The 25,225-nt window shown below is 45.3% G+C and overlaps 2 protein-coding genes across 2 annotated transcripts in view; both read right to left on the bottom strand.

The window, feature by feature from the left end:
- Positions 1-15,019, bottom strand: part of RAMP1 (receptor activity modifying protein 1) — a 29,949-nt gene extending 14,930 nt beyond the window's left edge. The window contains exon 1 of the mRNA XM_075027901.1: positions 14,763-15,019. Coding sequence (XP_074884002.1) covers positions 14,763-14,802 — 40 coding nt within the window. The 5' untranslated portion in view covers positions 14,803-15,019. The remainder of the gene's footprint in view (positions 1-14,762) is intronic.
- Positions 15,020-16,143: 1,124 nt separating this feature from the next.
- RBM44 (RNA binding motif protein 44) lies at positions 16,144-24,902 on the bottom strand. The gene is made up of 11 exons (XM_075027892.1): positions 24,861-24,902; positions 24,755-24,780; positions 23,686-23,758; positions 23,279-23,381; positions 22,806-22,934; positions 22,024-22,097; positions 21,850-21,923; positions 21,168-21,564; positions 20,236-20,381; positions 19,967-20,114; positions 16,144-17,200 (listed from the first exon to the last, which is right to left on the bottom strand). The coding sequence occupies exons 1-10, from the start codon at positions 24,900-24,902 to the stop codon at positions 19,967-19,969; spliced, it is 1,212 nt and encodes a 403-aa protein (XP_074883993.1). The 3' UTR covers positions 16,144-17,200.
- Between the last annotated feature and the right edge of the window lie 323 nt (positions 24,903-25,225).

Here is a 25,225-nt window from a genome sequence, read left to right as displayed (position 1 = left end):
AATTGGGAAAATAATTGGACTTTCTTCTGTTGCACTTCTTACAGCTGGAGTCTGGGCCAAAAGCTCTGGGCTCACAGCTCCAGAAAACAACTTGGTGGACACCACCTCCTCCTTTTCCTCCTGCCACCCCTGCAGAGCCCACACACTTGCCACAGTGACGGTTCACCAGCAGAAAGTGCTGAGCTTTCCCTGCAAGAAAAGTTTTGCATTTCACATCGCTATCCCCTCTTGCATAATTCTTTGGTCTCCAGCCATTTTCTCCCCAGTTTTCTGGGACTTCTTGGGCTCATCCTGCTGGGACGTGCAGCCAACCCCAGGGGGAAGCAGAGGCAGGGAGGACCGCAGAGCCTGAGAACAAATGAGCACTTCAGACTGGCGTGGCACAGGAGGTCAAAGCGATGCCAGCGCTGATGGACCCAGCTCCCAAGCATCATAATGGAGCCTGTCAGCATTTTTTGCAAGCCTTGCCACCTCTGCCATTCGACCTCCAGATGCTGCCCACGATGCGAGCATGCTGGGAATATATGGAGAGTTTGGGGCAGCAAGTCCCAAGTAAGGCAGTCTCATTTTTGGGGAGATCCCACCAAGGTGGACTAACACACTGTGTCTTTCTGGACTTGCTGGGTCTCTCAAGGCACAGCCAGGGCAGCCCCAAGCCATTGGCCACGTGGCTCCTGCAGATGAAGACTCCTCACCCAGCGCCTGGACTGTACCCTCCGTTTGCAGTCTCATCCAAGAAGGAAGCCCTTGATGAAGCTCTTACATAGGATGGGAACTGGAGACACCCTAATTTGTGAACGCTTTCAGTGGCACCCACTGGGTGCTGTTGGAGGGGCTGCCAGCCCCACAGAGCACGCCTGTAGCTCACTGCTATTCAGAAAACAGGGGAGCTTGACGCCCCCAAGCCCACGACACCCCTTGATGGTGCTGGATGAAGGATGAAACTATTTGACTATGCATGCAGAGTAGTCACCAGACCATCCTGCTATGGCTGGACCAGCAGGGGTTTTTTTTTGGTGGAAACCATTCAGGGCTTCATAGCAAAGAGCAGAAAATAGCCAGTTATTCATCTAAAAGCTTAGAGTCTTAGGGTCTCATTAAACCCCAAAAGATCGCAGATAATTGCAAAGTGACACTCACAGCAGGGCTGGCAATGAGCTAAACCCAAGCACCAGCACAGCTCTGGGCTCAGAGAACAACATCCCAATATCTTCTCCTGGGCTTCTCCCAATGCTGTGACCCCCACCCTGTGAAATGATTAGGTCTCTCAACAAGACGCAGATGAAAACAGTTTGTTTTCCCCTCCTTTTCAGTGTGGTTGTTTGCTCTGTTTTATTGAGAACAAGCTTCATGGTTTGGACCTGGTTACAAAATAAAACCCAACAACAGCTGGAAATCTGGAGTTCCTATGCTAAGCGTGCCTTCAGCCCTGCCTTTGCCATGTCCCCATCCAGCGGGACGAATTGTGCCCCAGCTGGTACAAAGTGGTGAGATTAAACCAGGTAAAATCCAGCTGGACAGATGTGCTGCATGCTGCCAAACCAGGTACTCACCAGCTGGGAACGATGTTGGGAAGGAGATGGTTGCTTGTGGCGAACCCCAAACCTGATTTTGTCCCACTCTCTCGTTGCCAACATCCTCCAGCCACCTTGGACTCGCAGCCATCCCTGCTAGGCCACTCGCCCTGGTGACAAAAACCTCCAGTGGGGACCACAGCCCCGTGTCCCCGCCAGAAGTACTGCATGGCTCTGGGAGAGCAGGTTCTGAGTGCGGGTTTAGCAGGCACAGCCCTGGGAAGCCTTGAAAGCTGCTCTGTGCATGGGGAGTGCATGTTCATTAGCCTCAGGCTGCTTCATTTTGCTTTTCAACCTTCCCTTTGTGTTGGGACCCACGTTTACAAACAGACCAGCTGAGCCAGTCCTCACCAAATGCATTTCTCAGCATCTTCACTTTCACTCAGTAGAGCCACCATGTCCATTGCTAACTAGTAACTCAACATAATTAAGGGCCAGTTTTCATCTTAAGCATGGTGACATCTGGTACCTCCCACAAAGGGGCTTGGGCACCCTTGGGGGCATCCTTGGGTCACATCAGAGCAAGTCCCCTCCCAGCATCCTGGTGTTCTGCCCAGATTGAAGCAAGAAGCCAAGGGAAGGATCAGACCCAGCCCAAAACTTCTCATCCAAAACACTCGGCCGAAGATGAGCGTGAAAAACATCCTGGTTTGCCGCCAAAAAATTGAAAACTGGGCGGGGGGGGGCTTTGCTTTGTTGACTCAAAGCCAACAAACCAGCCCTGCTAGAGGCAGCAGATGGTTTTGCAGAGGACGGAGCAAGTGCTCGCAGGACTAAAAATAAACCCACTGCACACAGCAGCGGTGGCATGTAAAGGGCTGGGCTGGGCTCCGGCTGGCACCCGCAAACTGCCAACATGGGAACTGGTGGTGTTGCTGCAAACCTGCTCCAGGGATCTCCTGCCTAACCTATCCACACCTTCTCCTAAGCCTGATTTTGTACTCCCCAGACAAAGCCAGATTTGGCATGGGAGGGCATTTCCAGCCTGCTGCTTTGTACATGGCCTCTGGCCCCCATGGTGGTATTAGAAAGTCAGATGTTTTCTCCAAAAAAGCAAGTTGAGCCCCAACAGTGGTACAAGCCCGGAGCTGGGGACCAACCTTCTCTGTAGCTCACCACATGAGGCGCACCTTTCGTACCAGGCTCTGAAGACCCCCAGGGTGTATAGCTCTGGATAGGGCTTAAAAACCAAAACACTGCATAACCTAGCAGGAAGCTCAGGTCTTGCACAAGAAACCTCACGCCAAGAAACATGAGAGAGAGGGGAAGTCACCCACGTCAGCTGGGGAGAAGCAGGAAGAAAGGCACAACTGCCCCTTCCAGCATCTGCAGCCCCATAACCCCCAGGAAGGGCCTGGCACCCTCTGCTTAAAAATATACCTCCCGCTGGGGCTGTTTTGGGCAGCTGCCAGCTCAACGAAGGCTTCAGAGCTTGCAAACACTCCCTTGGTTCACCAGGAAGAAATGAAGCTGGTGCTTAGCAAATGCATAACCCCCCTTTGGTTGGAGCAGGGGGACAGAAAAATGCAGATGTTGGTGTTGGGGAATGACAGGGTAGCTGGCTCAACACTATTTATTTCTTTACCAGAAAGGAGGGAGCCACCTGCTAACACCTCTGCTTGCTGACAACTTGGGACGCACCCCCGCAGTCAAACAAAACCTCCGAGCCCTGGCAGGGCTATTTCTGTCCTGTTTTTGCACAGGGAATGCATTTTTAAAGCCTCTCCTCCCTGCCCAGCTGGGTCAGGCCAGGGGCACTGGTACCCACCACAAGCTGCTGAGGTCCGACACCGGCTCCTGGGGCTGTCGGGGCTGTGCGGTGTCTTGGGAACGGCGAGGTGGATGGAGGTGGCCAAACCCTGCAGGCGATTGTAGGGGAGACAGAGACCCATCCCCATCTCAAGCAGAACTGACCGAGCCCCACCACCAGCACAGGATCATCCCATCCCATCCCATTCCATCCCATCCCAACCCAATCCCCATCCCCATCCCTTCCTGTGAAGGCTGAGCCCAACTTCTTCCCAGGCAGCTCCTCTGGTCCCCTCCTCCCTTCCAAGCTCAGCAATTTTTCATCTCCAGCATCTTTCCCTCTCACCACCAGCTCGCTGCAGGGGAATGTCCATGGAGGCTTTCAGCATCTCCTTCGTGGTGATTTCCGAGCCCAGGTTAGAGGAGCGTTGCGTTATGGCTCAGGACACCTTTTCCTCCCGAGCCCAGCAAATGGGGTGGGAGGATAGCACAGGGGTCCACAGCTCCACGCTGCCCTCCCCAGGCACAGCCCCCGTGCTCAAGCTGCTCTCCTGCCCCAAGAAACAGATTTTAACTCAAGGCACCTCCTTTTCCTCAACTGCAGGCAAGGATCATCATCTTGGCATCTTCTGTAAAGCACTAGGAGATGCAGAAAAGCCATAATTGTTATTTAATAGGCAGAAAAGTAGCCCACAGCCACCTATCCACCAGGCCTGCAGCTGCCAGAGCTACTGTGCTGCCACCGCTGACCAAATAAATTTGGCCAAGGAAAATGGATGATACGAACTTCAAGCATCTCAAAAATTTCATTTATTGGATGAGCTGCTGCTTTTGCCACAGCACAGCATCAGGCTCCCCGCATCCAGTTTAGGGACCTCAAAAATACACAGATGTGTTCAAAGTCCTTGCAGAGATGCTCCTACTTCCCAATCGCCATAGGGATGCAGCTGCTTGGCAGGCAGCAGGTGAGCCCATGGGAAGAGCCTGTCCCCCACACTGGCAACCCACAGGCACACAGCTGGAGTCAGGCTTGGGGATGTCAGGACAAGGAGGGACCCACTGGCCACCCAAAGCAGTCACCCACCATCCTCTTTAATGTGAGAAGGGCATTTCTCATCACAGCAACACTAATTCAGAGAGCTGCTGTGTCCCAAACCCACTCTGATGCTTCTGGAGTATCCTCGGGTCCCAAAACCAGGCAGTCTCTGCCTCCCCTGCCTGCTGCATGCTTGTTTGCTTGGTGTGTTGTGACACTGTCCCTTAATCTGCAGGATTTTCCTTCCCAACATAGCCATTCAGGATGTAAATTAAGAGGGAATTCATGGGATTCGGGGGTTTCCATGTGCTGAAATGGAGCAGGGATTTTTCAACACGCTGCTGAGTCACTGCGCAGCGAGGATTTTGGAGGCAGAGCAGATGCTGGGAGGTGAGGGGAACATCTGCCATGTCTTGGACATGCTGTCACTGCTTGCTTTGGAGAAGAGAAGGAGAATCCCCCCCTCCCTGCTTTCCCTCCACCCTGGGGGGCTGCAGATGGAGCAGCAGAAGGAAACTACCCAGGTCCTACCTGAACAGAGCGGTCTGTAAGCATGGCACGGATGTGGTTGCAAAGCATGGCAAGAGCTCCCCAGTGAGGTCTGCAGATGGAGGGCTCACCCTGTATTTTACTTGTCTGACAGCTTCACTGCCATGAAGCCACAAAAGCTTTTAAAGGACTGGAGGACTTGGGAAACTTTGGATGGGAGAGAAGTCACTCCAGCTGGGAGGAAAAAAAAGCCTTGCAGCAGGGAAAAGATGTTAAATGAAAAGAGACAGGGCTAGGAACGCTCAATTTTAGGAAATCGGATATTCCCCGGAAAAACATGCGTGTGGTTGTGGCTTTGCTCATGCTGCTTTGGGGAGCAAGCTGCAGGCACCACAGTCCCAGGGCAGAGCATCGCCGTAGCCTTCCCCTTGGGCTCTCCAGGCCTGTGTGCTGCATCCCCCTCCACCTGGGCTTGCTCACGAAACAGCCTCCCCCCACCCCGAATAAATACTTGTTGGCTAATTCCATTAAACTCTAGTGAAACAAGACCACCATGGCGGGAGGTGCCATGCCAGGGGCATAAGCTGTGGTGAGGGTCAGTGTAAAACCTTGCTGGCTTAGGACACAGCGGATACCCGAATGCAGAATGGGTAGAAAGTCAGTCCCTGCTTGGCCAGGCTGGGGACAGTCCCCTGTTAGGGACCGGGCCACAGGGAAAGCTTGGGCGGCAGATGCCCTCCAAAGAGGCCAAAGGCTTCCACAGCTTCAAGGATGAAGCACAACACATAGCGGGTCTGAAGAGCGTGCTGCAGTCCTGCCAGCACCGTCCCACCGCTGCTTCCAGAGGAGCATCCCCAGAAGTCCCGTTTCTGGGGGGCCGTGGCCCAGATGAGTGGAGGAGCTGAGCCAGCATGAGTTCTGCACCTTGCAAAAATCAGGCTGGAGGCAGCGCCATGATGCTCCAGAAACTTCTGGGGATAAACATCACTGGGCACGAAGACTTACTTATGGTAAAAGGCAGTAACAGAAGGTCGAACGGAAACAAGCGGATCATGAATAAGCATCGGCTCCAGCTCAGCTGCACACCAGCAGCCGGACACAGCTCTCGGCACGAGTGCCAGCCCAGTGACCGCAGGAGCCCCGTGCCGACATGCTGTGTCTCCCGGTACCCTCATCATACCTGCAAACAGGACATGCAGCAACAAAATGCTACCGTTGACTACATCCCTACCTATTTTTTTGGCAGCCAGATGGTTTTTCAATAAACACATTGTCTGTGATTCGCTCTGAAGCAATACTGGGCACCATGTTTCTACCAAAGCGTGTTGCGCCCGAGTGCTGCGATTGCTTTCCCCTGGCCGCAGTGAGAGGTGGGCAGAGCAGCTCCAGTCCCTGCTCGCTGGAGCCAGCAATCAGCCCCGTAACTAGGTCCCTAATTAGAGCTGCTTTTTGAGTGGTGGGCTAACAAAGCTGGCCAGTACATAGGTCAGGAGTCCTTTGCTCTCATCTCTCTCTTCCCAGCGTGATACCTCCTCGCTGTGTCCTGGCTCTCGCTGCCTGCCAAAGGATCCACATAATAATGGAGATTTCCCTGCCCGTCCCTCCCGGGACCTGTGCCTGCCCTGCCTGCCACAGCAGCCGCTTTCCCATGGGACAAGGGACCCGGCCTTTAGTGCCTTTCAGAGATGACCACACTTCTCCCCAGGCATTGGAGGGTCCTGCTGCCAGAGATGGAGTCCCCCACGCACGGGGTAGCAGCCCTTCCAGAGAGGAAAACAATTTGGGAGACCGAAATGAAAGCCACTATGGCCTTGAGCCTGCCCAGGCAGGATTTCACCTGCCTATCTCCTGCCCGGCATCGGCACGGCAGAGCTCCTGCCTCGCTGTCCCCCCCACCCATGGGTGACCTGTGCTACCCTGCCCCTGCTACCCGCAACTCACAACCCGGCCTGAGCAGGAACTCCAACCACCAATTTACAAAATGCCATCAAATCCACTCGTTGGAAGTGTCCTGTCTCGTCAGCTTAAAAAAATAATTAAAAAAAAAATAAAAATCCCCAGAACAGGCATTGCTTTCAGGCAGCTGGCTCTGACCTCAACTTCAACAAATAATTCACTGGCAGTTATTTTGAGGCAGTTTATTTTGTGCCCTCTTGTAATGCTTGACATTAACTATAAAATGATAGCAAAAACTCAAACACCCCCATTCTAGCAAAAATGACTACAAATCATCAAAGTATCAGCTCGATGGATAAATCACTACGTTTCTTCGCAGGCACAACAGGATGCCAAAATTAAAACTTCAGATATCCTTTTGGTTTTCATGATTATGTTCAGCTGTATGCAAAATATCTCCTTAGTGCTGGCTGGATTAAAAAAAAAAAAGGCAACCTATTTTGCTTTGTGTAATAAAATGAAGGGGAATAACCGTTCCAGGAGCAGGGTCCCACTGGATGAAGTTCCCCTTTTCTACACTGAGTTAATAAATCAGCTTAAAGGCATTTAGGTTCTGCGTGGAAAGGACAGCTCGAGTTCTCCTAAATATGAAAGTGATTAGTTTTCTGAGGATTTGAGGGATTTAAGAAACATGGAAGTGCTTTGGGATAGTGTAATGCTTTCAAAGCACTAAATTACTGCAAAATACAGCGACTCACAAAAGTATCAAGTGATTGCCTCAACCAGCCCACAGAAAACAGTTTCCCCAGCCCCTACAGCTGGATCCCTGCCATGCTCAGGAGATCCTGGATAGCAGAGATACCGCTGCACAACGTTATTCCTCTTCCAAGTTCAATATTTTACAGAGCACCTCAGAAAGCAGCTTTCCTGCACCTACAATGTAACAGCTGAGCCCTCCCCAAACGAAGGATAATTTAACATCGTTCTGATACAGGTTTCCACATAATGGCTCCTGTAAGATGAAGAATATCTGATTACAATTAAAATGCAAAATAAATGCTGGTACTTTGCAACACATTGCCCAGTGCAGGACAGTCATGGTTAGCTGGGTCATAAGGGGTTTGCTTTTTGCCACATAGTATTGCTGTCAAATAATATTAACTCTTAAATACACTGAAATAGGCTGTTCAGAGCGCCAGGACGCTGGTCCAGTTTCTCTCCGCGTCTCTGTTTCCCAGATGTATCAGCAGTAGTTACGGTATGTCCTTGTTACTCGTTAGCGGCTGCCAAGCACATGTGCAGGAACGGGACTTATCTTACATGTCCCTAAACATGATTCTGCATAAGACAGAATGACAAATACTTTTCCTTCCCCAAAAAAATTCATTTAGTAAGTAAAATAAAATCAAAACCAGCTGAGAAAGGCAGGGAGGGAAGGAGAATGGGAATCAAAACCCAGGCATGCTGAAAACCAACTGCTGGCTGACTGCAAATCAGGAGAGGGAAAAATCTGCCAGGAGCAGTTAGTTATAAAGATAATTATATCCTTAATGAATCACGGGGTCTTTTTAAAAATAATCTGCCTTGATTAAATTAATGGAGGAAAAACACAGGTTTTAGACACACACTGGAGATTTGGGATGGCATCAGCCCTGACTTCACTGGCTTCACCCACTCCTAGTTCAGATCGAGAGTGACTGCTACCACCATCAAATACCTGCTCACTGACCTAGATGAGCTGAACCAGGGATCCCCTTTTAATTCTCTGCGCCCATCTTTTGCAAACAGCCCATGTGGTTGGCAGCAGCTTCCAGGGGACCAGCCGCCTCTCTCCTGCCTACCAGGGGAGGACAGTGGTCTCCAGCATCGTCATCCTGATGCCTTAACCCAGCGTTAGACCAGTGCTTTAGTGTTATTTTTAAAACATCAACAAAGCACGGGATGCCAAAAGAGGCCAGATGTCAGCTTGGTTTCAGAGCTGGGCTCATCTTGTTGCAGAAAGCCAGGGAGAAACGAGTGGCCACCACGCTCAAGATCTCAAGAACGTGCCAAAGGCAAATGCGTTCTTCTCCCCCCTCCCCCAGACTATTTTTTCCTTTGGCTCTTTCACTTGATTGAGGCTATAATAAGAACAGGGAAACTAACACCAAGGTTAAAAGTGCCCAGTGTTGGTTTGGACACAACACGCTTCGATCCTGTCAGTTCAGGTTTCAGCGGGTTTGTGTGTGGTAAACGCGGATTATTCTGGTATGTGGGACTATGAGCCATTTTATTGAACTACCTTTGAGATAAAAAAATTGGTTCCCAGGCAAATGTTATTCACTCAAATAGAATGCCTATGAAGAAGCACACAATAAACAAATATAAAAATTTGTTAGGGAGAAAACCAAAATAAACAGCCACACTGTCTTGTTGGTGCATTCATTGCAGGCTACAAAGAACAGCAGCTTGACTAAATACTTTCAATATACAGTTTCCAGACTAAAATCTGTTGCTGAGCCACATGAGCAGCCCAGGAACAATTTATTTTCCTTTTTCACAGAGGTTTCTCAATGCGGTTTTCTTTCCTTCCAGCTGAATAACATGCAGAGATGGCACTTCTCTGCAGCTCACCCACACAGAGCGCCGCCGTTTTCCCAACAAATGTTACCTAACGGATACAGTGAAGCCCAGAGGGAATCGCATCCCACCCTTGGCTGAAATCATGTGCTGCCAGAGGTTTTCACCCAGGCTGCTGCCTGTTTCCCGGCACAGAGCCCTGCTGGGATGCTTTCCCGAGGTGTCAGGCTGTGGTTTTAAATCCTCAAAAGCTCAAGTTGTAGAAGCGCAGGGACAAGGGACTGAAACCATTAAGCCGGTTCATTACTGGTTTTGCTGATTAAAAGCAGTGAGCTCAGCAGCATCTGCAGCAGCGCAACAGCAGAGCAATGGCACCCTGGGCTCGGGATTCCCTGGTACTCACCTATTCACAGCTGGAATTTGCCCAGCAAACCCTAGCCATGATCATCTTTTAGAAGAGAAAAAGTTATCTAGCTATTTGACCAAGTCGAAATACACTGCATATTCCCTATAAGCAGTTTTTAATGCGCCTCAGCCCCAAACCCACTGCTGCCCAGCGACGTTTTCAGTCCTTGCTCGGTGCAGAGTCTGTGCTGGCAAGGGCTGCCATCACAACCATCACACTGGGGACAAAACCTCTGCCAAACATGCCTGCTAATATCAACGGAACCAGACTTTACAGCCAGTTAGGGAGGCAGAATGAACTTGCCAGCGCAGAGAAGTAACTCCGGATTTCCACCCGCAGGTTTCCAAGACCTCCCTCAACTCTGTAATGACCTGATCTTGATTTCCAGCCCTTTGAAAACACGAAGGATGCCAACCCCATTTTTAGCGATTATGAGGTCTCTAATTTCTTTCCAGGTCACGGCATTTATATTTTCATTACCCGCAACCTCCAGAGTCATTACAAATATGAGATTACAGTGTTGGTGCTTAGCGTCTGTTTAATTCAACAGCATTTCAGAATTAATAAATGCAATTCAATTTCTCAAAGCCAAGTGGCTTCCTGACTGGATAACACAGCCTATCAAACCCATACGCCACTGGTTTCTATAGGAATAGGGCTGGCATGTATGGGAGCGGTACATGAAACTACATGGTGGAAGTAATTTATTTTTCACTGCTCATATGCTTTTCTTTTAATGTACAGGAAGCGTCGAGTGCTCTCCATCTCAGAGATGCTCTGAAAGGGAGGAGGAACGTTTTACTTTATTGTCAGGGATTTATAACACAACACGCTTTAAATATTTAGGAGGATTTTCCCAGAGACATGATAGCCTTCAATTAGTCTTTAAAGCAAGACTAAGTATTTTTCTAAAAGAGGTGCTTGAGTTCAAATCACACGCAAGCATTACTGAGTGCACTTTGGGGTCAGGGAAGACACACATAATCCTAACACACCACAAAATTTTGTGGTAGCGGTGCAGCCGCCTGTCTCACAAAGCTGCTCCTGCTGACAGGCAGAGGTTGCCCTTTGTTGTTAATTTTAATGTTAATCTTTTCTTATTACTATTATTTTTGAGTCCAGGAAATTCAAGTGATGAGCTGACTACAGCCTGCAAAGCACTGATTGACGGTATCAAGGTGTAAGGTATAATGGTTTAAGGATGGTTACAGGGCAAGGGGAATATAGAGGCACCCAGGCACATACAGAAAACACAAAGCATCTCCTCTCGCTGCCACCTCATTACCCAGAGGCATCTTGGGCCAAAGTCCAAGGATCAAAGTCATGGTTTTTATAGGTACAGTTAAGACAATTTAAGGAACTTTGAAGAACTCCAAAGGTTTTAAGTTGCTACCTTGTCTCCTGTCTCCAGAGGTCCCAGCGGCTGAAGAGAGGATACAAAGGCACTTTCAATTTTGGATTTTCCAAGAGACATCACAAATAGTGCCAATAACCATTTTGGTTTTTAAGAAAGCATCATTTTCTATAGAATATGCAAACACAATGCTGTACAGCATCAACAGAAAATGCAGGGAATCAATATTATATTAATGTTTTACTGGCCTTATTTGCAATTCCCTCTTATCCCTTTCAATAACACATCTATCTAAACCCGAAAGAAGCCAAAGCAGCATAGCACAGCACCGTGTGCCAGCAGAAACAGGCACAGGAAGCGACAGCAAACGCCGGCGTGGGGAATGTCCATCCCCGCAGGATCCCTAGCCACCTGCTACCACTGCAGCTCCAGAAGCAAGAGCCCCGAGTGTCACCCAGCCTTTCCCACCCCAGCCAGTATCCCTGGGTATGTGTGCGGGTTCATTGGAGGAATGCTACTGGTGCATCCCTGCACCACGGTCCAGCAAGTGGTGCAGCAGAAGTGTCATCGATGTGGGCCCACCTCTCTGCAAACCTGCCTGGCTTTTAGCAGAAATAACAGGGTTTGCCTGTTAAGTCTCAGCTGTGTGACATTGACCTGGCTCCCGAGCTATAATCCTGCGTCATCCATCATCACCAGCAGTAATAAGTCTCCTTGTGAAACCCAGCCTTCAGGTAACCCCTTAACCACTGAAATAAGGCTGCAGAGCAGAGCGTGGTGCTAATCATCACTGTTCCCAGTAACTATGAGCAAGTGCATGGCTCATTCCTTCCCCTCTGAGCAGCCTCTGCAGGGAACCGCAGCCAAAAACCAGAAAAAGCCTAACTTAACTTCTAATGGAAGTGGTTACCTTGGGATACAGCTGGATCTCAGGCCTGCTGAATGAGACTGGGGTTATTTTTAGGCAGTTGATACCCTGACCATCACTGCTTTTTAAAGACTCCACAGCCAGTTGCAAAGTTACTTAAAGCTTAAGCTTTAAGAGAAAGACTTTTCTTGCATAGGAGGAAAGCTCAGTTGATCCTGCTGGGATCTGGACCCCAGCTGCAGTACCGCCAGGGAATTACAGTGGCAGGGAGAGGGTCTGTGTCATCCTCTCGTGGCCCAGACCACATGCAAATTTGGGAGTCAGCAGCTTTGAGCTGCCAGGGAAAGCTCTCCAGTCGGGGCAGTATGGCTCGCACAGCTTTAGGCCAGGGGCTTGGTCCCCACCACCAAGAAGTCCTGCCGAGGCTGTGGTCACAAGGCAGGGACGATGCTCCCAACCAGCAGCCGAAGTTGCTGCACTCTGACTTGATGCAGAAATGACCAACTCAACAGAGGCACAACAAAGCAGTATCAACCTTAACCTTGCTCCCCCCATTTTATTCTGGATGTCATCTGGACATCTCAGAGGGTATCTATTTCTTCTGAAACAGAAAGATGGCCTCTCCAGACCACTTCTGCATCCTGCTGTGGGCTGCAGAGGCAGACCGCAGCTAAATGCGGTGAGAAGGAGCTGGGGCAGGACCAGGCTCAGTGAAAGCCCCTGAGCTCAGGGTGAGCTGCCTACAGAGGCAGACAAATCTCCAGAAATGAGGATCTGGGGAGGAGAGCATCATAACCCACCACTCAACATTCAACATTCATAAAGCTCTCAACGATTTGCAAGGGAAGGTGCTTTAGCGACAAAGGAAGCTGTCCGAGAGCATGTCCCAAGGCAGTGGCAAGGCTCACGAGTCTGTAGTAAAAATGCCAACACACAGCCATAAAACTTGTCCTCCCTGCCTGCTGCCTTTCCAAAGAGGGTCTGCAGTGGTGCGTGGCACAATTTACGGGAACAGAGATGATGCTCCCCACGTGAGTGTTAAGACCTGGTGTTGAGCAGAGGCACTCTGGTCTGCCACCTCAGTGCTCATGTTAGCAAGATCCTGGCACACCTATTAGCAGAGCTTTTTTCCCCCTTTAATCTCTCCCTTTTAAAAAAAATAAATAATTTTCATTTTAAAACACCTGCTTCCTCAGAAACATCAGCAACCTCAGCAACCTCAAAATTCATGACTCCACTGTGACTTCTGGGCGCTCTCAGTTGTCACCTGCAATTTCAGTGCAGCCCTGTCTGCGTGCAGGGCTGTAAAGCAGAAGGACATAAACAGGTTGTTGTGTTTGTTTTTTTTTTAATAGTGCAGAACGCGCTCAAAAAAAAAAAAAGTCACAGGAGGAGGATGCAGTGAAATACAAATACATCCACCACTCAACACCACGATTAGCTGTCATCGGTTAAGTGGCTTGCACAGAGGCAGACGTCCTGCTGCGAAGAAGTCTACTGGAGATGGAAAAGAGCAGCCTGGAGTATCACTGACTTCTGCTCTCCACCCTTTCAGCAGTTACAGTGCCCAAACCAAGAGAAGGAAGGGGCAGGAAAAGGGGAAAGGGACTGGGAAAACAGAGCAGAGAGAAATCCTAACTAAGCAGGAATTAGTGCTCACTGGGACTGCTCCAGAGCCTTTCCCCGCAACCGAGCATGGAGAATGTACTTCATCTAACGGCACAGCTTTCTCCTCCCCGTGAACAACCGCCAGGTAAAGAGTAGTAAATAGTTAATCACGGGGTACAGATAAGACCATTACATGCAGGTACAGCTCAGTGCCTTATTCACCAGGGTTTGGAGGACAAAACCAGCAGGACACAATGAAGGGAAAGAAGGAAAAATCTACGCTTCATCAAAGAGCACTTTGATTTCATGCAAGATCAGCATTAGGACAAGGGTATGTGGTTTCCCTTTTAAGTAACCTTAAATAAACACCTTTTCTTATACTGAGTAGCAATACTTGATCCTCCTGAGCTTTCTGCTGCAGATACACAGGTTACAAGCACAGCACAAATCTCTACCTGTTGCATCTGAAATGCTAGGAGCACCAAAGAAACCAGGGCATGCTGCGCCCCATGAAAATAATTGGACAATGCAAGAATTTCCAACCTGATTTTAAGTCCATCATCTGCAAAACCTAGAACATCCGACCTTGGCTTAGAAATGCTCACTTGAGTGGGCACTTCTGCCTGCGTCCTCTCCCTGTGGCTCAGAAATAAGAAAATAGAGACTCCTAAAGCAGTCTCTTCGTAATTAATTTCTGCTCTTGAAACAAATGGCAGAGGACAGCTCCCAGCGTGAGCACACCTCGGTAAATCTCACCTACCAAATAAGAAATCCCCCACAAAACCAGGCTGTGTCTGATAGCATTGTTATCTGACGCGTAGAGGCCAAGTTAGCTGTTTTGTTTTATCCCAGCGCCCTAGAGCGATTTCTCCTTTGAATTTCCACCTGCTTTCCGTGTGGCCAGCGAAGCCCGGCTGGAGCCTTCGCAGATGTCAGGAACAAACGGGTCAGCGGGCGCTGATAAAGCCGGGGAGGAGGCGGCCGGTGCCGCACACCCGTTCCGAGCTACACCTCCCGGTCCCGCCGCTGCTCCCTGCCGTCCCGCTCGGGAAGGCAGAGGACTTACTTCCCCGCAGCCGCCCCCCGCCCCCGCCGCCGGGCTGCTCCGGGGCTTCCCGGGGAGCTTCTCCCGCTCCCACCGCCCCGCACCAACGGTACCAGGCTTCTTCCCCGCGTCCCGCCCGGCAAAGTTTGTTCCCGGGGCTGCGGGGACCCGCACTTACCCAGCACGAAGCAGAAGAACCGCCGCGGGAGCAGGGCCATCGCCGCCGCCGCCACCGCGCTCTACCCCGCGCAGCCAGCCCTCCCGCTCCCGGTCCCGGCGGGCTACCGGCGGCCCACGGGAAGGAGCGGGACGGCAGAACGGGATCCTCCTCGGATCCGGGGGGTCGAGGGGGGCGGCTCGGCGCCGGCGGCCCTCCTGCGCGCCAGGGGCGGGCCCCGGCCGGCACACCGCCCCGGGCTGCGGCCGCGCCTCCCTCCCCCGGCCGGGCCGAGGGCGGCTGCCTTCGCAGAGCAACGCCTTGCTTCGGCGGATGGCGGCACGACCGAAGGCAGGTATCCTTCCCGATGAGTTCAGCGTGCTTTAGCAGAAACCGTCGTGCCCGGCTGAGGAAGCGTTATCTCCCATCTCCTCACGCTGGAATGGGCAGGTGGGCGCCCAGGGACAGGTCAGGAGGAAGGCACCGAGGAATCCTTTCTTCCTCACACGTTTGCCTTAGCCCTCCTTCCATCTCCGCCAAAGGCACTTCTCTCTAGCCTAAGGCTGAAAGCCATCCCTTCCCTTTCTTTTTACAGCACTGAATATGAACACAGAGGATGAAATGAAAGGAAAATAAATATTTTACAGGTTTATTTTTTTTTTTAACTGAGTGGAAAATCATTAACTGAGCTAGTACAGCTCCACCTACAGCTGATAGCTAAATTTTGGCCTTGCCTGAACATGAGAGTGCCTGCTTGGGCTCTTCAGGAGCACATTTGGGATTAGGATACGCCATTAGGAGGGTATCGTCCCAGTGGGTGAGGGCTCCAGCTGCAGGGAGGTCACTGCCCTACAGACTGGTTCTCCCACATTTTAAGAAGAACAAGAAACAAGAAAACTTGCATGAACAACACGGCATGCTAACTTGAATGTTTCACATTGTACCCGTTTCTGCTTTCTCAAGAGAAACAAAACAGCTTGCATGCCAGAAAGCCAGTTCTATCCTAAACTATTAGTAACACCCGACTAATTACAGAATCAAGTCTGTGGAACACAAAGGGCAGCACTTGCTGTTAATAATGTGGCAGAGCAAAGCCTATGGCAGCTTTCATCCAGATGCAAACAGGAAAGAAACCAATGTTGAGGCCTCACCTGCAGCTTCAGGACCAAGTTTACAGCACTGGCTGTCAACAACGAGGCTGGGGCTCTGAAAGCATTACAGACAGGGGTTCTGCTAAGAGGAGAGGGAACGGATGAGATCTGAAAACAGCAAAACACCCACACAAATTTTTGAAGAGGGAATTTGAACATTTATTTGCAGGTAAGTAAGGCTGCTATTTTCAGCAGCAAATGCAGCTGGGATCTAGAACAAAGTACAACAAAGAGACAGCGATGGACAGCAGCAATGTACTACCCTGTCATGCTATATCACAGCATGAGCCTGTCCACAGCAATCAAGGATAATTCTCCTCGCCCTCTGACCAGACGCGTACACCTAAGCTGCCTTTCCTTCATTTACCAGAAAAGGATTTAAAATCTAGACCTCTTCTCTATAGTAACAACACAAGCAAAGATGAAAGACTGAATGCTCCCAGCATTCTTCCTCCCCCTGTACCAACTCAAACCAAAAATCTCAGCAAGTGTGTCATTCCCACTATACCAGGCCATGGGACACAAAAAAAGGATTTAAAGTCCATCCTCTGCTTGCAGCAACAGAAGTGGAATATGAGACAACAAAATGCCATGTTCGGGGGGGGCAGGGGGGAATTAAAATCTAGGCTTCATCCTGAAGGAAACGTTTGGCCATACTACCGCTCTGCAGTCTGCAACACACTTCTGAGTCAAAACTGACACGAGATGACTCTATTGCAGCACAGGATTACATAACCACGTCCACCAGCGCTGCCAGCTCCGAAGCCTGGTTTTCTAAAATGAAGCCCTCGCTGCCTCCCCGGCGCCTCCCTGGTATTCAAAGGGTACATGGAATTTCTACAGACTATTCAGAATCAGATTATCTGGAAAGCACAAGCGTGTTGGCTATTTATTAACATCCTAGCAGCTACCACCATGCCTAAAATTAAGTGGCATGCAAGAACGGGGGGTTGTGCACTTCAGCCTAGAAACACCCAGCCGGTATTAGAGAAGTCTTGCTTCACTGAAGTGTGATCTTTCTACCTTAGAGAAACCTGCTGAAATGCCTGAACCAACTACGCGGAACAACAAAACCAGGAGGAATCACTGAATATCCGCATAAACAGAAAAACACCTCAAACTGACCTTCAGGTTATATTCTCTTGGATAAGACTGCATGTGATACAGTGATGCTACATGAGTTTTCATTAAGATCTGCTGAAATAAATCAAACAAAAACCACAGTACAATCTAGGAACAAGCTGGAGTATAGAAGTTGCAAAAATCTTCCAAAGGGAGATGACTGATTCTTCATAATCGGAAAGCCATCTACTTAAAAAGAAAAAAGAAAACAAAACACACACACAAAAAAAAGCAGCAGGTAAATTTTCCATGTACACATTCAAACTGAAATAAAAGGAACATCAGCAGTTTTAATACCTCAGAAAACCACTAGAATCTATAATAATTTTGCTATGTACTGCAGAAATACACAGGAGAGTAAGGTTTCCTAGTTTCAAGAATCACATGAAAGAAATGACTACAGTAAAATAAAATATATAATCTTTGTGCAACAAGTCATATCTGGTGGTCATTTTTTAAATTAATTTAATTTATTCAAAATTAAGTTATCAAATCATCATTTAGGAGGACGTAGATTCTATGCATTTCTTTACATTTCTCAAAGCACTGTTTTAGTTATGCTTCAATAAGACCCCTCTCCATTGTCTGTTTTTAAATTTTTACTATGCAGATTATTAATTTCACAAAAAGCTTCCAAGCATGGACATTTGGTACTGATAAAATTTACGGAAAGAGCCATTTTTAATGCTGCACTGAATAACTTTTAGAGCATCATGATTCCTGTTAAGTGCTGTCTACCATGAGGTTTAGAAAACAGAAAACGGTTAAGCATGCTGCTCAGGTACATATGGCAGCTGCTCACTAATGAGAATAAAAGGACTTTCCAGTCCAAAACCTAACTTCCCATTTCTAATGAAGTTACTCCTTCAAAATTAACAAATATACAAGATCTATAAATATTCAGATATCCAACTCTGGGCTAAGTCAGCCAAAGAAAAAAAGCAAGATTATATCATGCTTTACTTTAAAGCTTGAATTTAAGTTGTTATACATTAAATAGTATGTAATACAGCTTGACGTAAGAGTATTATCTGTACAACTCCGGACATTTCATCAGCTTGCAATAACATAAGGCTACAAGATGGTATTTCTCAGTGGACACTTACACTTCAGGAAAGTCTGAAGCTACACACATACCAGAATTAGTGTAGATGAGCTTTGAGCAGAATCATCTTTTCTTAAACATACTACATACTTGTTTCTTACTATGGAAAGATGAGAATTCTTTTTCCCCGTTACTTATTACTGACTTGGCTATTTCACAGCTCCCTCATGATGAAAGTAAAAATTGTTATAAGTCATCATCTCTTTAGCAAAGCAACGGAAGAAAAAATACTATCATAGGAACAATCACGACTGTAAAGCCCACACACCATTTAAAAAAAAAAAAGTCACTTGACAAGGAAAGCACAACACATTTGAGGCTGTTAAAACCTTACTAACTGAAAATACTGTCAAGTGTAAGATTTATTTTTTAAATGACTTTATGTCCATATCTGCAGTCCTGTGGCAGTCAGTCTGTAGATTAATATGAAGACTTTGCTGTTTTAGATTTTATTTTGCTTCATAGAGGCATCTGTAAAAGCTCACAGGGCAGCCAAGTGCCAAACTAACAAACTTATGTTACAGTAATCCTTTCAAAAGGAACTCAGCCAAACATGCCTATTGGTTGAGATGCTTTCATCCTCTTCATCACTATGGGAAGTATGATCTTGTGCTGTATTTAAAATCCTATCCTATGTCTCTGTGTATTCATCACAACCTACAGTCAGTCCTTCTGAAGAACTTTTCTAGTCACTGATATTACTTCCCAGAACAAGGACTATAAGCATCTGTTTGTATATTTAATGCATCTACGGAAACTCTTCCAGCCCAGGCTTCTGCTTCATCTTACTGTGCAGAATTGCTCTACTTCTGTTATAGTTCTACTATGTAATGCTCAGCTGTTCTGTTCAAGTTCAAGCTGTGTTATGGTTTATTTGTGCACTACAGTAACACATGCATAGGCACCTGACCAAGAGAATTCAGTCTAAGCAACATTCAATGGGTGGGAAAGATACCTGGAGATATGTAAAACTATCGGCATAAATACTACTCGTCTTGGAAGAGGCAGTATCAATTAAAACCAAACTGACTCCTTGACATCCTTGAAACAGGAGCTTTGAAACCAAAACCAGAGCATTAAGAATTTGGTGCAGTTTGGAGAAGAAACATGACAGAAAAATAAATATCATACAGATTGTGTTTGTGGGCAAAAGCAAAGCTGGAGCATTGCTAAGAACATATGGGACAGTGCGGGAAACCTGGTTGTGGCACTGCTAGCAGCCCTAAAGCAAGCAGAATACCAAGCTTAGTAGGAAACTGAAACAAGTGCCAATTCAAGGATGTCTCCTACAGGAGAATATATGTACATGTCCCTGGAATTCTGGGCTGTGGTTTTAGCATGTTCAGCTTGCTGCAGCTTCCTGCAGCATCCAGTGCTGTGTCATCATGCAAGATTTCCTTTACCATGAAAAAACTAAAAGACATACAATCTTCCTCCTAGATTTCCAGTCCAGAACTGAATCTCATATATCAGACAGAAATCACCAATTTTTAAACCAAAACTGAGCCTACGCTGGGATTTCTTTATGAAATGCTACACAAGGACTGGCCATTAGGTGTCACCTTTGTAAAGAGTATATGTGATGACGTTCTCCACTAAGTTAATCAATAAAACAGTTTGCATAATAAAACCCCCAGTACACCAAGTTTTATAGAGTGCGTAGAGGTAGCAAGCCAATCTGTTTACAGATGTTCTGCAAAACAGCTAACAATCCTTAGAAACCATCGTTTCAGTGGATTCATTCAGGTACTTGCAGAGCTTTATACTAAATTACTCACTAACCTAGTCAGGCTACACAAATTCAAGTGGTTTTATTTCAATATACTTCTGTAGGCTAGAATACTCACTTATTTACATTGCTTTTCCCACCCACAACTGGGCATCGATTTCCTCAGAATGACAGAGGTCCTTTCTGCAATAGAATTGATGGACAAGCCGCTTAGGATACCTTTGTTGTTTCTCCTCACCTCCAGCAGAGCATCCACAATTTTGTCTCTATGTGAATAAAAGAAATAACTGTTTAGATCACATTTTATGCAATACATTTAGTACTTATTTACCACAGATATTGGATCCATTACAAATCAGGGCAGAAATGAAATCCAAATACTCTCACCTGCTAGCCTCTGGATGAATTTCTTGAAGTTTCTTCATTAATTTGGTAAAGCTGCTCAAGTTCAATGTATTAGGAGAAATAAAGGCATCATATGAATTAGTGGAGAAAGGAGCAGATGTTTTCTGCAGGAAATTTTCTCCGGTATCCTAGAATTGCATCAAAATAAGCAAAAAGTGAATGGGTTAAGTACTGTACAAGTAATACAGCATATCTTTACTACTAACAAATATTCCTATTATGGAAAAAGAAAAAACGACAGATACAGATTCAGATCAATAAATTATTCTAATACAACCAGCCATATTACCCAACCTGTAAATTAGAAATAAAACTGCTACATGCATTTATGTATAACTGACATTCCTGCTACTTTAAATTAATCTGATTTATATTTCCCAGAGGACTAGCATATTTAAAGTTAAATCCCCAAAGGCAGCATATCTATATAGTTTATGAGAGCAACACCAGCAATTACTAACTGTGCCTTATCCTCCCAGGACCAACCTGACCGAATACAAAATACTGTATTTATACATATATGTTCCTTAGACGTATATTTAAAAAGACTCGAGTTTCCCCTCCAGTATCCCAAAACCTTTCTGGTATAAAATCACAAGATATTCACATAAAAAAAGTGTTAGAAGTGGAAACTCAAAAGAGGAGAAAAGCAAGATGAAAAATCTAGTGCAAATGGCTAGGTTCCCAACTGGCTTAGGATTAAGAAAAAAAAGATGGAATATCACAATTTGATGGAGGGACAAATGAATAGCGCTCTCACTCTTCTGCAGCATGCCAGAAATTTATTACTGACACATAACATGTTTTCCTATCCTAACATTATTCTATATATATTAAATGTAACATGTTATGGGACAAGAAGTTTTAAGGCTCTTAACCTGCCATATGAAGGAGCCTTAGTAATAATTATTTACCTTTTGATTAACTCCAAGCAAATAATGTACCGAATCTTCAGTAGATGATTTCAGACCAGTGCACTCTGTTTCTGAATGTACTTGTGTAGAGCAAGAAATTTCTGAAGAAGTTATGGGAAGGAGATGCATTTTCTCAGAAGCAGAGGTGGCGTCAGGTGCTTTCACAGAATTGGAGGCTGAAGCAAGTGTTTTGTCTTGATGATTTCTTTGACTGTTATCAACAGGTTGGTTTTCATGCCAAAGCTTACTTGTAAGTACTTGGGAAACCAAATATTTATTCTGTGATGAAGTATCTACAAGTTCAACACTTACTGGTTTTCCTTTTATTTTTTTCTGGTTCATTTCCTCTACAGCTAACTTTGCTTTATTAGTGTCTTTAAAGGAAAGAAATGTGTATCTAAGGCATAAAATTAAAAAAAAAAAAAAAAAAAAGGAAACTAAGTAAAACACATGATGGTTCCCATCTTCTGAATATTAACTGTATCTCCATTAAACTCCACAGAACATTTCAGACTTCTTAACTTCTCATGAGAACCTGTCTGGAATGACAAGTTTCTGTCAACCTATCTGTAGCTACATTAATTACTGAAACAAATTAAAGAACAACTCCCTCCTCTCTCCCATCATTCACTTACTTTGACAGAAAAAAAGTCTGAAACAAGTAAAACTTATATTAATATACCTGTAGTTACTAGAATCCACAGAGGTAAGAGTGTCAGAAATTTGATACTTCTGGAGATGTGATCTTAAATCACCCTACAAAATAGAAGCATATTTGGTTGCAAATGTATAGTGTGAAAGAATTCAGAGAAAAGGCAAAACAATACTACTACTATGTAAGTAAGAACAGGCATACCTCTGACACTGAGGAATTTAGGCCACCAACACGAATAAAAGAACACTCGTTTCCACTCTCCATTACCTTCACTTCTAATAATAAACATAAGCAAGGAAAGTGTTACTAACTATTCTTGTTTCAGTTCAAGATAATATCTTCTCTGTAGATTTCAGAAAGCGTAGATAGAAAACCTTTAAAAAAAACTAAAAGAACGAAGAGGTATTCTAACAGAAAATGAGCATCCTGAGAAGCAGAACAGTTCAGTTCATGAAGTCTCTTTTCCCTGAGTATTTCCTAAGGTTTGAAGAAGCAGAAGAGGTACAGCCAGAGAAAACACTGGTCTGAACTAACAGGTACCAGTGCTAAAGTATGGGTACTGAACTGTGAGAGCCCACCGTGGAGCACACAAACTCTCTGCTTTCAACACCCTGGGACTTCTAACCATGCCCATCACCAGGACACAAGTCTCCAAACACAGACCATTCCCAGCTATCTCTTAAGAAGCCAGTATGGGGAAGGAAGCACTAAGAGAAGGAAGAGAAAAAAGAAAGATTTAGAGCTACATGATTGGCTGGACATTGACTAAATTGAGTTTAACCACTTTAGGTCAAGTTTTCAAGGAAAAACATGGACGAAAAGAGCTGAATATCTGCACAAGCATTCACTGCAAGTCAATGAAAAAATAAGTCTGAAAACCCAGCTAGCATTTTTCCAAGTTTACTTATGCTTGTAGAAGGAATAGAATACTCAAATAATAAACACCATTATTAGGTATGGCAGCTTAAAGCACACAACCTCACCTCTTAAATCAACTGTGTCTTGTTTTTCTTGTTTTTTTGTTTCTTCAGATATTACTGAAAAATCTGCTACTGTCAACTCCTCTTTAGCATCAAACCAGTATTCATTCCTTTCTTCAGTTTTCACACAGCCTTGACAGTTGAAATAGATTTCAGTGTGTTAAAATTCAGACCGTGGTATGTCATATGAATGAGCACCAAATTTCTGTGTGCTTAAGAGGATTCCATCTACCTACATGACTTGGTACTACATTACAAAGAGGTGACACATACTAGTTTTCACTTCTGATTTAAGCAGCAAAATTTTTTTTTTCCAAGATGTAAAATATAACATAGAGCTGTTACAATGTTAAGCATTCCATCACAGAAAGGACAGTTGAGTATCCATATATATGTTTTATACAGGGTTTGGGTTTTTTTTCCAACAACTTAACTAACAAATAATACAGTATTTGTACTGGAAGCAGATTGCTTACCACATTCCATGTCCTGATCTTTATGTTGTTCTTCAAATGTCTTGGAGGAAGCACAGTCACTTGGCTGACAGCCACCAGTTAAACATACAGTTTGTGGATTGTCCTACAAACATGTTTCAGTTACGTCGTAGCACTTGCACCTGATTATATATTATTTTTCTGAGCTTCAGGATATTAAATGATTAAACAGGTAAATTTTAAAAAGTTAACCTACTGATCATCTTCAAGAACCCCCAAGTTATTTCATTTTGAAAGGATGATCAAAATTTTGGTCACATCAGCTGCATTTGCAATTACTGGCAGAGAATCCCATTTTGAGCCGTGAAGATGGTGATTGTATTTACATATACCTAAGAGAAGACTATGCTTCACAACATAATGTCTAGGAAAGAAGAAGTAGTCCCTACCATGTTGACAGAACTTTTCCTTTCTTGCAGTTTTGGTACTTCAAAGTCAGCTTTTCTTGTGCCTGAAACAGAACTAAAACAGATCCAAGAATTTCATACAAAATAGGGCACAATGATTTTAAATTTTACAATGATACTGAGTACTCTGAAATATTAATTTAAATATTTCCAAAACCTCACAGTAAATAAATAGAATGTGCTTAATAACTCTTAGCTTAAAATGAGAAGAAAAGATTTTTGATACCTGTATTTTATAAATGCATTGGTTGCAACCTGAAACATAAAGCTATGTTCTAGGTTTATGTTAGGCTGCTCTTCCTTTATACCTAGATGGCTTTCTGTGTGATGTTTTGGTATATATCTTCACAATTTGTAATCTCCGTGCAATTTTTGATCCATTTTACTAATACTTAACAAGAAATTTGAAAAAGATCTCTGGTTGTTTACCTGATGCAGTTAAAATTTCTTGCCAAATTTGTTTTGATCTCCACTTACATAAAGTAACTGCACATGGTTCTTGAACATGCAGTACCATGTCCACCAGAAATATGAAGTTATTTTTTTATCATTCTCCATAACTGAATGATAATCTTAGCAGAACTGCTGCTTATATGCCTAATACTATTGATGTTGGCAGCGAAGTCTTTGTGTTTTGGTGGGGTTTTTGTGGGTTCTTTTTGTTTGTTTGTTTTTGGTTTGGTTTGTGTTTTTTTGTTTTGGGGGTTTTTTGTTTGGTTGGTTGGTTGTTTTAAGACAGAGAGCATTAAGATTAGAGACATAGATTTTACTAGTGAAAGTAGGGAACCAGGAAAATTACCTGTAAATTGAACACTTCTGCTATAAAGATAGTAAAAATACAACTCCATAGTTTGCGTGCTAGAACACTACAGAGTAAAAACTTCCTTAAAATAAAATCATTGTACCCAAATTGCTATGCTAGGCTTTCAGCTAGACAGTTTGGAGCAATAAGACACATCCTGAAATAAAGAAATTCTAAGTTTAACATCTTTTAAACTCAGTTCTCATTTATTTTGAACTTTACTAAAAACCACAAATGAGGACTACTTACTCATAGCAAAGATCCTCTCTGAACAACTGTCAAAAAAGAAAAGATTTGTCTTAATTTTCTTAAGAAAACAATTTTTATTAAAAACAAAAAGCAATTAAGAAATTACCTTGCAGGGGACATAAGAAGAAGAGATTGAGAACAACTTCATCTCAACTGATAGCGGTGGAAGCACATTTAAAGGTATGCCCATTTTTATTTTCATTCTCATACTGCTGTAATTCTTTTTTACCTCTTGCAAAACCAACATGAGAGATGAACGTAATTCAGCATTTCCATTACATCTGTTAAAATGCATATAAGAAAATAAGATCCACTTAGACAGACATTTCATTTATTTTGCTGCTTCCAGAACCACCCAAACATTTTATGGTGTTTAAAGACTCCTCCACATTGCACAAGGACATGAGCTCACTCCTAACATGCACAGTAGCTCTCTGGAGCCATACTCTGTTTCACAGCATTACACCCTGC

Source organism: Buteo buteo, chromosome 5 (assembly GCF_964188355.1).
Source record: "Buteo buteo chromosome 5, bButBut1.hap1.1, whole genome shotgun sequence".
Lineage (NCBI taxonomy): Eukaryota > Metazoa > Chordata > Aves > Accipitriformes > Accipitridae > Buteo > Buteo buteo.
Note: the sequence above shows the minus strand (reverse complement) of the source record. Positions and strands in the feature narration are given on the sequence as shown.